General features: G+C 50.2%; 1 protein-coding gene across 1 annotated transcript in view; it reads left to right on the forward strand.

The window, feature by feature from the left end:
* ARID3C (AT-rich interaction domain 3C) overlaps nucleotides 1–16013 on the forward strand; it is a 116439-nt gene that overhangs the window by 91592 nt on the left and 8834 nt on the right. Inside the window, exon 4 of the mRNA XM_079994921.1 lies at nucleotides 15516–15699. Within this exon, the coding sequence (XP_079851047.1) occupies nucleotides 15516–15699 (184 nt within the window). The remainder of the gene's footprint in view (nucleotides 1–15515; nucleotides 15700–16013) is intronic.

Raw genomic sequence — 16013 nt, forward strand, 5'->3', positions numbered from 1 at the left:
TCAATTGCTGGAGCTTCCTATTTATCCCGCCTGACCCCGATAACAAAACCCGGCACCGATTTCCAATGCGGGAGCCGCTGTCTGTCAAGCGCCGCCAGAACCCCGTGCTTGGCTCCACGGCTGGGGGGAAACGCCGTGGTCTGAAGGCAGCCCTGTGTCCCGCCCTCTTCTGCTTCCAGGGTCCTGCCCTGAAGATCAGAAATCACCTTTAAAAGCAAGAGTGTTCCTGAGTATAAATAACTTGCTTGTCGTTGAGATCAAGGAACAAGATGGAAAGATGAAAAACTTGTGCAGACAGATAAGCTGGACATTGCGATGCTCAGAAAATTCTATCCCTGCCATAAATGGCTTAGTTGAAGATTCCAGCATCTTCAACTAAGATGACTCTTAGGTCTCTTCCAACTTTACAATTCCATAATTCTATGGGCATAGGGCTTGGAAAGCAAGCCTGATGAGGAACGGTTGAAGGAGCTGGTTCTGTTTAGCCTGGAGAAGAGGAGACTGAGACAAGATTTGAAAGCTGTTTTCAAATATCTGAAAGGCTATCCCATGGAAGAGGGAATAAACTTGTTTTCTCCTGCTCTGTGTGCTGGGCCCGGGGGTAACCCGAGAAACGCGGTCCAGGTCCAATCCAGAATGCGAAGGTCCCGCTAGGAGTCAGTCCAACAGGGCCAAGGCAGGACACCAGGCAGGAAACCAGGCAAGGACAGGTACAGGATCTCAGGCAGGATCTGGCATACAGCAATATTGCTCCCACAACCTGGGACAGCCTTTTATCTATGTCGGGTAAAGGCCGGTCCTGATCCCCCGGCGACTCACCTCCCTGTCTCGCCCGAAGGCGAGCACTCCTCCTGCGAGTGCTCAGGTCTCTCCTTCTCTCAGATCTGAGTCTCTGCAGCTCGGGAGACGTCAGTTGGTTACTAGACCCAGGGGCCGCCTCAGCCTCCCCTGACCCAACCGGTAGTGGAGCAGCTGTAAGTGATGGCCCAGCTGGAGGCAAGGAGGTCATCCCCGCATCTGGAGCCAGGGCAGGCTCAGGCCCCGGACTCGGCCCAGCTGGGGTTTGCTGCAGGGGAACCTGTGTAGACTGGGACTCTTTAGGATCAGGCCCCAGACTCGGTTCAGGTGATGCCTGAGGCAGAGGATCCGGTGAGGACCGAGACTCCTCTGGTTCTGAGTTTGAGCCCGAGTCCCAGGCCATCACACCTGTGTCCTGTTTCCAGGCTCAGAGGTCAAATGCCTCTGGATACTGGTTACTGGGAACTGCAAGTAGATAAGTGCTCCTGTGCCCAGGTCCTGTTTGCGGGCTTCTCATTGGGACATCTGGTTGGCCACCAGGAGAACAGGATGCTGGAGTAGATCGGCTTTGGTCTTGTGTGAGATGCCTCCATCAGGGTGTTTCTGATCAAGGCTGGTGGGACCAACTGCTTGTGCTGGTGCCAGTGTGGGAAGGCAGCTTGAGAGCCTTGTCCCGGAACCGAGATGTCCTTGTGGAGACGTGGCCCTCAGCGATGGTCCACCTGTGCAGATAATGCCACTTGATGCATCACCTCTGGATTCCTCAATGGTGGAGATCTCAGCTAAATGTAGGAACTGTCTCTGTTGAAAAAGAGTTGTGTTGAAGAGCATGCCAGGCAATGTAAAATCTCCATCTGTGGTGAGGCAGCAATGGCTCATTCAGAGAAACTGGTCATCACATACAAATCAACAAACATTGAAACGCATTGGTAGGAATCAGTCCTCCTTAATTTGCATGCATGCATGCACAGATCCAGATCACACTCTGGAAGGTAGGACTTGAACTCATGGCTTCCAGTTCCAAGACAGGCAATTGCGACTAAACATCAGGAAGAACTTTCTGGCAGTAAGAACTGTTGGACTGTGTGGTGGAAGGTGTTTAAGCAGAGGTTGGGTGTCCATCTGTCAGGGATGCTTTAGCTGAGATTCCTGCATTTCAGGGGGTCAGACTAGATGACCCTAGGGTCCCTTCCAGCTCTACAGTTATATGAATACAGCGCAGCGCATACCTAGATGTTCTCCTGCGCATAGGATGCTGCCTTCACCTGAGTCAGAGCATTGATCCATCCTGCTCAGCACTGACTGGCAGCATCTCTCCAGGCTTCCATTCAGGGAAACATTCCCAGTGTTACCTCATAAGACAGTTTTGCCTCCATATTACAACCACTCCTTCCATTCAAGGCAGTGACAGCAAGCCAGAGCTGGACTCACCCCTATTTGCATGGCTCCAGCTCCAACATTATCACAGCAGCCACGACTCTTTTCAATTCCTTTTTGGAGTCTGCAGGGAATCCAACCTGACTTGCTCCATACCCCTGTCTCATGAGCATACCTCATCCCTGCCTTCTTGAGATCTCACACAACTGCCAGCCCCGAATGCTGAGCACACAAAATTTCCTACAGGTGGCTCAAAGAAGTGAGCCATGTTGCGTGCTGCGAGGAAAAGAGGCTGCAACTTCCTCCCATTTAAAAAACACGCAACGAAAACAGAAAGCAAATGAAAATCCTAGATGTTTCTCGACTTGGGGGTGGACGGGACTTTTCCCAAGCCTTAAATGGGGATCGGTTAGACCCTAAGCGAGACCCACCTGCTGCCTCTTTCGAAGAAGGAACGTGGTCCTCCCGCCAGCCAGGAACGGAGGTGCTGCCAGGGAGCCCCCCCACCCCCGGTGATGGTGACAAAGCCCCTCCACCCCGGACCCCCCCTCCATCTGACACGAGATTCATGGTGCCTCCGCTGAGCGCCGGCCTCATTATTCTCTCCCAGCTAATTAACTGGCTCTCTCCTGGCTGAGATAAGGGTGCTAATTAACAGCCATTCTCCCCTGGCTGTACATCTGTATCAGGGTCCTTTGTGAGGCTCCTGCCATCGGGGCTGCGGAATCGAATCCCGCGGAGGGTGGCGGCTTCTCTAGGGCGGGGCGGTCGATGCCCATAAATCCACAGTGGGGAGATAAGAGGCCAGGAGTTTGAGCTCCCCCCGCTCTGCCCACACAGCATCGATCCCGGGGGTGTGGGGCATAAATAACGCACGTCTTGTGGCTTCCCGGTTGGCATTAATCTGCCGGCCGGTCCCTTGGACGAGGCGGCTATCTCCCCGAGCGATCTGCGTCTCCATTAGGGCCTCGCAAAAGGGGACAGAGGCAGGAGTGATGAGGACCATTGAGCCACTGGTTGCGCCTTCCAAAGGAGGAAGACTTGTAGTTGAATTTGGGAGCCTAGGACTTGCCGATCAGAAGGCTGGCGGTTCGAATCCCCGTGATGGGGTGAGCTCCCGTTGTTCTGTCCCTGCTCCTGCCCACCTAGCAGTTCGAAAGCACATCAAAGTGCAAGTAGATCAATAGGTACCGCTCCAGCAGGAAGGTAAACGGCGTTTCCGTGCACTGCTCTGCTTCGCCAGAAGCGGCTTAGTCATGCTGCCCACATGACCCAGAAGCTGTACGCCGGCTCCCTCGGCCAGTAAAGCGAGATGAGCGCCGCAACCCCAGAGTTGGCCATGACTGGACCTAATGGTCAGGGGTCCCTTTACCCTTTCCCTTACAGTGGATGCTCAGGTTGCGAACGTGATCCATGCAGGAAGCACATTTGCAACCAGCAGCGCCGCGTCTGTGTACGCGCGGGTCGTGATTCGGCGCTTCTGCGCATGCGCAAAGCACGTTTTAGCGCTTCTGTACATGCACATCCGTCGAAACCCGAAAATAACCCGTTCCGGTACTTCCGGGTTCGGCGCGGTGCGTAACCTGAAATCGCACAACCCGAAGCATCTAACCCGAGGTATGACTGTATGTCTATTTTGGCTTCTTCTTTGAGGGCAGTGCCAACGTGATGCCTTCAGGATGTCGTTGGACTCCAACCCCCATCAGCCCCAGGCAGCATGGAGAGCGCGGAGGGCTGATGGGAGTTGGAGTCTCAAGATCCAGAGAGCAGCGTGTTGACTAAACCCTGCTCTGTGTGATGAGATGCTGGCTAAACGTCAGGAAGAACTTCTGAGCTGGGACAGTGGCATGGACTGGACAAGAGGAGACTGAGAGGAGAAAGGAGAGCCATCTTCAAATATATGGGGGCCACATGGAAGAGGGAACAAGCTTGTTTTCTCCTGCTCTGGAGGGCAGGACTCGAACCCATGGCTTCGAGTCAGAAGCAAGGAGATTCTCAGGAAGAACTTGCTGGTGAGAAGCCCTCATTCAACAGTGGTGGACTCTCCTTCCTTGGAGATTTTAAAGCAGAGTTTGGGTGGCCACCTGCCATGGATGATTCTAAAAGAGGATTACACAAATTCAAGGCTATCAGTGCCTACCAACCAGGATGGCTCTCCTCTGCCCTCCACAGTTGGAGGCAGTGATGCTTCTGAATACCAGTTGCTGGAAACCACAAGAGAAGGGCTCTTGTGCTCAGACCACCCGCTTGCTGGTTTCCCTTTGGGGCAGCTGTTCAGCCACTGTGAGAACAGGATGGTCTGATCCAGCAGGATCTTCTTCTGCAGCTCAGGGCTCATCCACATTTCGCCTCGTGTTTTCTAGGCACAGAAAGCGCATTGAGGCGTCGCTCCCGGTGGTTGCCCATGACTCAGTTCCATAAATCAGCATGCTCAACACACAAGCCTGGTAGACCTCTATCTTGGTATTGGCCGTTAGCATCACCTTCTCCCAACCCTTTTGGAGAGGAGAGGCATTGGCGTAGCTGCCTTGCCAATACGCTTGTCCAGCTCAGGATCGATGGAGAGGTTGCCGGTTAGGGTGGTACCCAGGTAGAGAAAATTGTCTGCCACCTCTAGCACGTGGTCACCCCTGCTACAGCACAGCAAAAATGGGGGGAAACCCACTGAGTGCTTGTAGAGTGAAAAGTTTCAGGACTTCAGCAGGAAACGACAGGACTTAGAACGACTGGAAACGAAGAAGTATGGGGCCTTCGGGGCTGATCTGAAGTTGGGATGTGATTTGCGTCTCCAGATACACTTGCCTCTTCCCCATCTGATTCTTCTGATGGATTCAGGAGGGAAGTTAAAAGGTAGTAGTAGTAGTAGTAGTAGTAGTAGTAATAATAATAATAATAATAATAATAATAATAATAATAATAATAATAATTTATTACTTATACCCTGCACATTTGGCTGGGCCTCCCCAGCCACTCTTGGCGACTCCCAACAGAATATTAAAAACACGATAAAACATCAATCATGAATAAACTTCCCTAGACAGGGGTGCTTTTAGATGTCTTCTAAAAATCAGATAGTGGTTTATTCCCTTGACATCTGATGGGAGGGCGTTCCACAGGGCAGGTGCCACAACCGAGAAGGCCCTCTGCCTGGTTCCCTGTAACTTGGCTTCTCGCAGGGAGGGAACCACCACAAGGCCCTCGGAGCTGGACCTCAGTATCTGGGCTGAATGATGGGGTGGAGATTCTCCTTCAGGTATACTAGGGGTTTTAAATACTTTGTATTTTTTGCTCTTTTTTTCTTTTATATTTCTGTAACCTTTTTGAAACTTCAATAAATATTATTTTAAAAAAATAGGGGTTTTAAGTTCAGAAGCTTGCCCTATTCATCGTTGTCTTTCCCCCCCCTTTTCTTGTAATATTTTTTTTCATAAACCTATGTCCAAACTAACAAACCACCATGCAAACAATAACCGTACCAGGCTCTGTGCATAGTCAGTATAAGAAAACAAATTACAGAGATGCTGTAGCATATAGCCAGGATTTTAAGCGGCGTCTGTATAGCCCATGGGTAGGCAAACTAAGGCCCAGGGGCTGAATCCGGCCCAATCGCCTTCTAAATCCAGCCCACGGATGGTCCGGGAATCAGCGTGCTTTTACATGAGTAGAATGTGTGCTTTTATTTAAAATGCATCTCTGGGTTAATTGTGGAGCATAGGAATTCGTTCATTATTCTTTTTCAAAATATAGTCCAGCCCCCCACAAGGTCTGAGGGACCCTGGACTGGCCCCCTGCTGAAAAAGTTTGCTGAACCCTGGTACAGTGGTTTGCTGAACCCTGGTACAGTGGTACCAGGGTGAAGTACTTAATTCGTTCCGGAGGTCCGTTCTTAACCTGAAACTGTTCTTAACCTGAAGCACCACTTTAGCTAATGGGGCCTCCTGCTGCCGTTGCGCCGCTGGAGCACGATTTCTGTTCTCATCCTGAAGCAAAGTTATTAACCTGAAGCACTATTTCTGGGTTATCAGAGTCTGTAACCTGAAGCATATGTAACATGAAGCGTATGTAACCCGAGGTACCACTGTATAGCCCAACTAGAAGGAGAAGTGAGTCATGGGAGGAATGCTTAAATATAAGACTCTCCCTATTTATAGAATAAATAAATGGAGACCAGTTTGTCCATTTACCTCAGTATTGTCTACCCTGACTTGCAGAATCTCTCCTGCATTTGAGATGCTTCTGGGTTTTCAGAAAGTTCTGGGAGTCGGATTATTGCACAGGGAGATAACTTGCCTTGCAGAAGGACGGAAGGCAGAAGGGAGAATTGCACCGCCCCAGAACACACACACACACACACACACTCCCTCCCCTCCTGACCAAGGAGAGACGAAACAAGTGAAATGAGCTGGTTGAAAAGAATGAAGGCGCCAGGCTTTTCAGGCTTATGAGGAGCAGCCCAGCCAATATCAGGGTCATAAATTAAGGGGGCGAGAAAGCAGCGCTGAGTGACGGACGCGTTTGAGTTGAGCGGCGATACCCTGGCGGCCTCTCGGCTGCAAATGGATGGCTTTTCGATAGCTCCCATTCACGGCCACCCAGAAGAAAGGAAGGGCATAAATAAAGAGCTTTTCTCTGCCTGTGTGTCAGGGGCTGGCAGCTGCTTCCATGGTGCCCTGCCCAACAGGACCCCACTGCTTGCATAGCGAATGCCAGACGGATCTCTGCTTGTTGGGCATGTGAGGGGGGGGGAGACTGATGCTGGGGGCAGAGGAGCCACCCCAGTCTCTCTCTCCCCCCCTCCATCTTGCCTCAAGTGCCATCAGGAAAAGGTAACTGATAAGCAAGATATGCCCCATTGAATGCTTTTCTGAAGCTATTTTTGCTTCTGCTTTTGGAACATCCTATAGTTAAAGCTATGGCTTTCCCAGTCGTGATGTATGGAAGTGAGAGCTGGACCATAAAGAAGGCTGATCACCGAAGAATGGATGCTTTTGAATTCTGGTGCTGGAGGAGACTCTTGAGAGTCCCATGGACTGCAAGAAGATCAAACCTATCCATTCTGAAGGAAATTAGCCCTGAGTGCTCACTGGAAGGACGGATCCTGAAGCTGAGGCTCCAAGATGTTGGCCACCTCATGAGAAGAGAAGACTCCCTGGAAAAGACCCTGATGTTGGGAAAGATGAAGGGCACAAGGAGAAGGGGACGACAGAGGACGAGATGGTGGGACAGTGTTCTAGAAGCTGCCAACATGAGTTTGACCAAACTGTGGGAGGCAGTGGAAGACAGGAGTGCCTGGCGTGCTCTGGTCCATGGGGTCACGAAGGGCATGTGTCCCTTCATGGCTGGCCACAAGAAAAGAAAGAGAGGAACAGGAAGTTGTCTATGCTCCTTCCTCTCCAGGAGAGGAGGGGAAATGACATCACACAAAGCCCTCTCTGCCAGTTGTGCTTCTATGGTCTGGGTGTCAACAACACAGCTCTGCACACTTAGCACCTTCTCATGCTGATTTGCAAGAACATGCATTTGTTAGGTTTGGCTGTCAATCTCCCACACTTACTGTGCCTCTAAAGGGGAGACACCAAAGGGCACTTGCTGCTTTACCTTTGGAGTTGCCCACCTGCAATTGCCCAGCTAGCACCTGGTCTGTGGGCTGTGAGGCGGGTCAGTTGGCCGCAGCTGTTTGCACTCTCCATCTCCTCCTGCTCTGGATTTGACTGACTCAGCCATAGTGTCCTGGCTGGCCATGGCAAACAGAGTGGGCAGATAGCTGGAACGAGACTTTCCACCCATCCTGGTGCAATGGGAGTTTGCCTTTGTTTGTTCTCCTCTGCAGCCTGTTAGAAGTTCTTGGTTCTTACTATGGCCTACCATCCTTTGGAACATGATGTAGAACCATAGGATTGTAGAGTTTTGGTGCAGAAGTTGCAATGCAAAAGATCCTTCAGATGCTGGGTACTGTAATAATGATGATGGTGATGATGATAATAATAACAATAACAATAATAATAATAATAATTTATTACCATATTTTTCCGTGTATAAGGCGCCCCAATGTATAAGATGACCCCTACTTTTGGGGACCCCACATTTAGAAAATGGGCATATGCACTATCTGTGTATAAGACGCCCCCAGATTTTTAAACATAAGTTAAAGTAAAAACCTCCCAGTCTTATACATGGAAAAGTACAGTCATACCTTGTGTTGCCTTTGCTTCATGATACGTTTTTTCTGGTTGTGTCCCATGGCGACCTGGAAGTACCGGAAAGGGTTACTTCTGGGTTTCGCCGCTTGAGCATGCGCAGACGCGCAAAATGACATCACGCGCATGCGCAGACGTGGCAAATCATGACCTGCGCAGACGCAGATTGCGTTCTGCTCATGTTGCGGACGGGACTCTGGAACGGATCCCGTTCGCAACCAGAGGTACCACTGTAGTTATATCCCACCCATCTGGCTGGGTTTCCCCAGCCGCTCTGAGCGGCTTCAATCAAAATATTAAAAATACAATAAAACATAGGACGGGCTGTTTCCCCCTCAGAAAGCATTTCCTTAGGCTCCAGGTCCCTGCCCCCTTTTCTGCACAATGTTCAGCTCCGCCACTGTCCTTTTTGAGATACGTTTGCTGCATCATGCGGGACGCTGCGTTTCTTTGCAGCGGGGATACCTTGCTGTATGTTCTTCCTCTAATGCAGAGCCACACTGGGAACAGCCCCATATATAACACCCCCAGTGAGGGGGGTCGGGTTGCATTGCACTCAGCCCTCCAAGCCTCTCGCCCCCAGACGCTCATTTCGGCGCTGGGCTCCCTCTGCAAACCACAGCAGATGTGCAAAGCCGCAGAGATCAGCGAGGGAAGGTCACGGCGAGGAGAGATTGCGGCCCATCGGCCAGCGATGGAGGAGCCCCTCCTGACCGTGGGGTTGGGGAGTCTCCTGCTCTTTCGGGGGGGGGGGCAATGGGAAGAAGTCATGGCAGGACTTCCTCGTCTGCAAGGCCCTGCGGAATGCCCCCCTCTCCACCCACCCTTCCCACTTTGCGGGCAGCAGGTGCTGGAGGAGACGCTGTGCCGCCGCGCCCTCTGGTCCGGGTGACCCAAAAGGCTGTTAATTAGACCTGGACGTGCTGTGAAGGGCTGTTGATGCCTCGGGGTTATTGGAATTGATTTCAGTTTAGATGGTGAGCCAGGCCTGCGGGCAGGGAGCATGCTGGGAAACTCATGCAGGGCTCACCGGCCGAAGCCGCTTACGCTCAGGTTTGGGGAGCCTGGGCTCCTACTCCGTTTTCTCTTGGGCGATGATGAGCCCTTGGTGAGGACTCGCAGCTCAGTGGCAGAGCAGAAACTCTACCATAGGAAGGAAGGAAGGAGCCCAGTTCAATCCCTGGCTCCCCACTTGGCAAAGGGCAAAGACCACTTTCGACTCGGCTGCCAACCTGAGAAGTCCATCCTGGCACCAGCCCCTCGTTCGGGAACCTGAAGCCCAGTAAGACCACAAGAAGGGAGTCCAATTTGCCCACCACCCTGTTGTCACAGTGGCTTGTTCATATAGTTTCTGTTCAAGACATGTTTGCCATAAAGGTAAAGGTAAAGGTACCCCTGCCCGTACGGGCCAGTCGTGACTGACTCTAGGGTTGCGCGCTCATCTCGCTCAAGAGGCTGGGAGCCGGTGCCGTCCGAAGACACTTCCGGGTCATGTGGCCAGCATGACGAAGCTGCAACTGGCAAGCCTGCACCAGCGCAGCACACGGAAACGCCGTTTACCTTCCTGCTATAAAGCAGTACTTATTTATCTACTTGCACTTAGGGGTGCTTTCGAACTGCTAGGTGGGCAGGAGCTGGGACCGAACGACGGGAGCTCACCCTGCTGCAGGGATTCGAACCGCTGACCTTACGATCAGCAAGTCCTAGGCACTGAGGTTTTACCCACAGCGCCACCCGCGTCCCATGTTTGCCATACTCTTCGTCTAAAGGGCGGTTTATTGTGCAGGATTATGAACAACCAAGCGCCCACACAAAATATAATGCCCATCCGATGTAAGAAGCTAAAGCAGGCCTATAAATGTGGTTCGTTATAATAAGCAATGCATAATAAGGTAAAATCAAGGGACGCGGGTGGTGCTGTGGGTTAAACCACAGAGCCTAGGACTTGCCGATCAGAAGGTCGGCGGTTTGAATCCCCACAACGGGGTGAGCTCTTGTTGCTCGGTCCCTGCTCCTGCCAACCTAGCAGTTTGAAAGCACGTCAAAGTGCAAGTAGATAAATAGGTACCGCTCCAGCGGAAAGGTAAAATGTGTTTCCGTGTGCTGCTCTGGTTCACCAGAAGCGGCTTAGTCATGCTGGCCACGTGACCCGGAAGCTGTATGCCAGCTCCCTCGGCCAGTAAAGCGAGATGAGCGCCACAGCCCCAGAGTCGGCCACGACTGGACCTAATGGTCAGGGGTCCCTTTACCTTTAATAAGGTTAAAAGGTAAAGGACCGAGGGAGCCGGCGTTTGTCCACAGACAGCTTTCCGGGTGGCCAGCAGAACTAAACCATTCTGGCACGACGGAACACCGTGACGGAAACCAGAACACACGGAAACGCTGTTTCCCTTCCCGCCACAGTGGTACCTATTTATCTACTTGCACTGGTGTGCTTTCAAACTGCTAGGTTGGCAGGAGCTGGTGAAATCCTGTAACTCTTTATACCACAAATGTTCTGGGTTTTCGTTGCTGATCCTGCTTTTGCTGCAGTGTAGCGCAGGAACATCCCTCCAGATGGCAATGATCCACACAGGGCAAGCAACACAGAACGACTAATAAAGACGGCTGGTGTGCGGACAGTCCAGTATTTGCCGCAGGTGCACGATCACTGCACCAGTGACATGTTGCAAAAAATGCATGTGAAAACCACCAGTCTGGAGAGTCCCTGTAATTTGGGCTTTTAGCTAAACGGTGCAGTCCAGCGACCGGCTCAAAATCCACGGGTTTCGGGACTAGTCAGGCTGGAGAGCAAAGACCCTTCTGCCCAGAAGCTCCTTTCTCTGTCCGTGGTGCCCCCTTTTCCTCTGGGACGCTGGCCGCGTCTTGCCGCCGGTGCCCCTTAATAGAAACCGCTCTGTCAAGAACGGAAGCGATTATCGTAAAACATTTCCAGAGGGAGCCGGAACGAGATTAACAAGCTTTCTGACAAGCTGACAATTTTATAAGCTGATAATGCAGCATGTAGCTTGGGCCGCAGAGGGCAGGTGAGTAATTAGCAAAGTAGACCAAGAGGAGGAGGAGACGAAGGAAAGATGCATTCTGCATGCCAGAGCAAGGCAGCAAGTGCCCCTTTGTGGAGGAAAACTGGTGCAGTAGGCCCTGGGACATTTGTTTGGGCACGTACCCGCCATCCCTGTTTGGTCTAGTTCTAGCTCTGCATTCAAATCCTGACACGAAACACTGTTGTGTCAAGATAGCGGGAAGCCACCTAATCTAATCAATGCACACCCGCACTGGAACGTGGGCACTCTTGCAGAAGTCATTTTCTGGGAATGTGGGGCATTTTTCCATCTCTGCCGTTTTAAGCAGTTGGTCCCTTACCTTTCTCGCCCTGATCTGGCCGCAGTGATCCATGCGACGGTCACCTCCAGGTTTGATTACTGTAACTCGCTCTATGCGGGGCTGCCCTTGAAGCTGACCCAGAAACTCCAGCGGGTGCAGAATGCCGCGGCGAGGCTCCTCACGGGGTCCTTGCCAGGGGGTCACATTCATCCAGTGCTAAACCAGCTGCACTGGCTCCCGGTGGAGTATCGGGTCAGGTTTAAGGTGCTGGTTTTGACCTTTAAAGCCCTATACGGCCCAGGACCCTCGTACCTACGGGACCGCCTCTCCTGGTATGCCCTGCGGAGGACCTTAAGGTCCACAAATGACAACATTTTGGAGGTCCCAGGTCGCAAGGTGGTTAGATTGGTCTCAACTAGGGCCAGGGCCTTTTCAGTACTGGCCCCGACTTGGTGGAACGCTCTGTCCCAAGAGACCAGGGCCCTGCGGGACTTGACATCTTTCCGCAGGGCCTGCAAGACAGAGCTGTTCCACCTGGCCTTCGGTTTGGACTCAGTCTGACCCTTATGTTTCCCTCCCCTTATGGTCTTGATCTATCAGCTACTTTTAAAATGAGGCTGCATTTTAAATTGCATTTTAACCTGTATTTTAAATTGGTTCCCCCCCATTATGTTTTTACTGTAATTTTACTGGTGTTAGCCGCCCTGAGCCTGGCTTTGGCTGGGGAGGGCAGGGTATAAATAAACTTTATTATTATTATTATTATTATTATTATTATTATTATTATTTGAAGATACTTTCCGTGGCTCAGTGGCAGAGCATGTGCCTTGTGGGTGGGAGGTCCTGAGTTCAAGTCCTGTCATCACTGTGGGCGATATGGGGCTAGATCAGTGGTTTTTCAGGCCACCTTCTCCTTGATTCCTTAAATTCATGCCCTACCGTATCAAAAGCATTAATGAACGGATGAGCACAAGGAAGCCACACTGCTAAATAAAGCATGCAAAAAGATTTTAAAAAGGAGCAAAGTTAGGCATATCAATGGAAATTGTCGGGGCACAGAACCCAGCTTTTCTTGCCACAGAATGCGTGGGAACAATTTTTTTGAAGAATCCCAGAACTGTGGTGTTGGAAGGGTCACCAAAGGTCATCTAGCTCAACCCCGAATCGCAGCTAAAGAATTGCTGCTGTCCCTGTTGCAGACAGCCGTAAAAGCTGTCTAGATCCATAAGAATTTTTTTTTTACATGTTTTCCTGAATGCAGGTAAAGAATGGAACCACATGCAGGTAAATTTTGGGGGTGAGGGTGAGCTGTCTGTTTTAATGCAGTTCACACAACACTATTATATCCATCACAAGTGGCTGCACGGAAATGGTTACTCCGTTTTAATTCTTGCGCTCTGGGAAGGATCCGCGAAGTCCAGAGTCAAGTAATGGATGTTGAAGCAGGAATAGGGCTCCACTCCAGGTTTTTGCTATTTCAGCCTCATCAATCTGTCTTTTATCTTCAGTTTTCCTTTGGAAGCGCCCTCATACCTGACCAGCTGACCTCTGTGCTAGGCAGTTTATCTCAAAGGTTAATCTGCGTCTTTCTAAATCCTGCATTTCTAACCTGAACTCTGATGTTTTAAATTTCTTATAGCCTTTTCCCTCTGGTTTTGTCTCCCTCTGCTGGAGAGAATCAATCCTACGTCACAAAAGATTTCTTTGCCACAGAACCAAGTGGGCTCAATAAAACAGGACAGCTTTTCTAAATTCTTAATTTATAGCGTGACCTTTATCTGGAGGTTTTACATATACTTGGGCATATACTGCGATAGCCAAAATTATTTAATAGGAAATATTATGTTCTTCAGCCTGCACTGATCATGGAAAAGACATTTTTGCATGAGCCGAAACCTTGCCTCCTTCCATCATTCATAGATATAATCCTGCACAATTTATTCTGATTAGCCGAATGGGAAAAGGGTTGTGTTGAGCACTGAAGACCCAGTCCAAACCACTGATATCTTCATAAAACCATAGAATTGTAGAGTTAGAAGCGACCCAGATTGTGATCTAGTCTGACACCTTTAATGCCAAACTCACAGCTGAGCCCTCTAACCTCTGTTAAAAAAAATCTCCAATGAAGGAGCGTCCAGCCCCTTTCAAGGGAGTCGGTCCCACTCAGGGCCGGATTTAGGTTTGATGAGGCCCTCAGCTCCTGAAGGTAAGGGGGCCCTTAATTGTAAGTGATTACTCAAAACCTGCAAATGAGTCCATTTCTTTGCATTGTTTCTTGTTATGTACTGAGTTGAATAGGATCCAAAAAGCAGCAGTCTGATTGGTCCTAGAACAATAGGATTCAGAATAAAGGTAAAGGTAAAGGTACCCCTGCCCGTACGGGCCAGTCTTGCCAGACTCTGGGGTTGTGCGCCCATCTCACTCAAGAGGCCGGGGGCCAGCGCTGTCCGGAGACACTTCCGGGTCACGTGGCCAGCGTGACATCGCTGCTCTGGCGAGCCAGAGCCGCACACGGAAACGCCGTTTACCTTCCCGCTGGTAAGCGGTCCCTATTTATCTACTTGCACCCGGAGGTGCTTTTGAACTGCTAGGTTGGCAGGCGCTGGGACCGAGCAGCGGGAGCGCACCCCGCCGCAGGGATTCGAACCGCCGACCTTTCGATCGGCAAGTCCTAGGCGCTGAGGCTTTAACCCACAGCGCCACCTGCGTCAGAATTCAGAATTCAGAATGCAGGATTCAGAATGCAGCAGTCTGATTGGTCCTAGAACAATAGGGTCCAGAATGCAGCAGTCTGATTGGTCCTAGAACAATGTAGTAGTATGATTGGTCCGCAGGAGCCACCCAATCCAGCTCCAGGTGGAAGTGATCCGCAACATGATTGGCCTACAGGAGAATCCCGGAATTAGCCAATCACGTGGGGCCCATTGTGTAAATAATGTATATAAGGCAGACATTCTGGGGGAACTTCCATTCCTCCTCACCACTATGAGCTGAATAAAGAGCATGAAATCCACTCTCGACTCCGAGTATATTTCATTTCTGTAGGTAAGCTGTAAATGGTTCCCAATCTTCCTTGAAGTATTTTTTTTTTGTCCTTATGTCAAAGTTTTTCAGTTAGTTTTGCCATTTCAGAGTATTCCATAAGCTTTTATTTCCATTCTTCATTGGTTGGTGTTTTATCGCTTTTCCATCTTTGTGCCAATAGCACCCTTGCCGTGGATGCACAGCTGTCAAAGTTTCCCTTTTTTAAAGGGAAATGCCCTTATTCCGAATAGGATTCCTCGCAAGAAAAGGGAATTTTGACAGCTATGCGTGGATGTAGCATACATAAAAAGTTTTTGTTTTCCCTTTGGCAGATCTTGAGACCTAAAATTCCTAACCAAACGGCTTCTGGGCTTTTAACAAAGGTTATCTTAAACATTGTTTTTTCCATTTCATTATATATCATTTCCCAGTAATTTTTAACTATTTTGCAATTCCACTACAGTGGTGCCCCGCAAGACGAATGCCTTGCAAGACGAAAAACTCGCTAGACGAAAGGGTTTTCCATTTTTCGAGGCGCTTCGCAAGACAAATTTTCCTATGGGCTTGCTTCGCAAGACGAAAACGTCTTGCGAGTCTTGCGAGTTTTTTCCCTTCCCCCCCCCCTTTTTCTAAGCCGCTAAGCCGCTAATAGCCCTAATCCGCTAAGCCGCTGATAGGGGTGCTTCGCAAGACGAAAAAACCGCAAGACGAAGAGACTCGCGAAACAAATTAATTTCGTCTTGCGAGGCACCACTGTATTAACATTTGGCAACCTTGAATTTCCTCTCTCCCCAGGGACTCCCGTGAACCGGATCCCCATCATGGCCAAGCAGGTCCTGGACCTCTACACCCTGTACCGGCTGGTGACCGAGAAAGGGGGCCTGGTGGAAGTCATCAACAAGAAGATCTGGCGCGAGATCACCAAAGGCCTCAACCTGCCCACCTCCATCACCAGCGCTGCTTTCACCCTCCGTACACAGTGAGTGGCTTGCTTTCCCGCGAAGAGGCGAGGGGGCTCTGGAGGTGCAAATGACTCTGAAAAGCTGGTATCGCTAAACCAAAATCCATCCGTTTCCTTGAATTAATTAAATGGAACAGCTTTAATTGGATCTTGAACGTCTGCTTTGCATTCTATGGTGTTATTTAGTGTGTTATGAAAATCGCTGTTCTGAACAATTCTGAATAGGGTAATAATAATAATAATAATAATAATAATATAATAATAATAATAATAAATTTTTATTTATACCCCGCCCTTCCTGGTTCAGAAAACCGGGCTCAGGGCGGCTAACA

This window comes from Podarcis cretensis (genome assembly GCF_951804945.1).
Source record: "Podarcis cretensis genome assembly, chromosome: 11".
NCBI classification, from domain to species: Eukaryota; Metazoa; Chordata; class Lepidosauria; order Squamata; family Lacertidae; genus Podarcis; species Podarcis cretensis.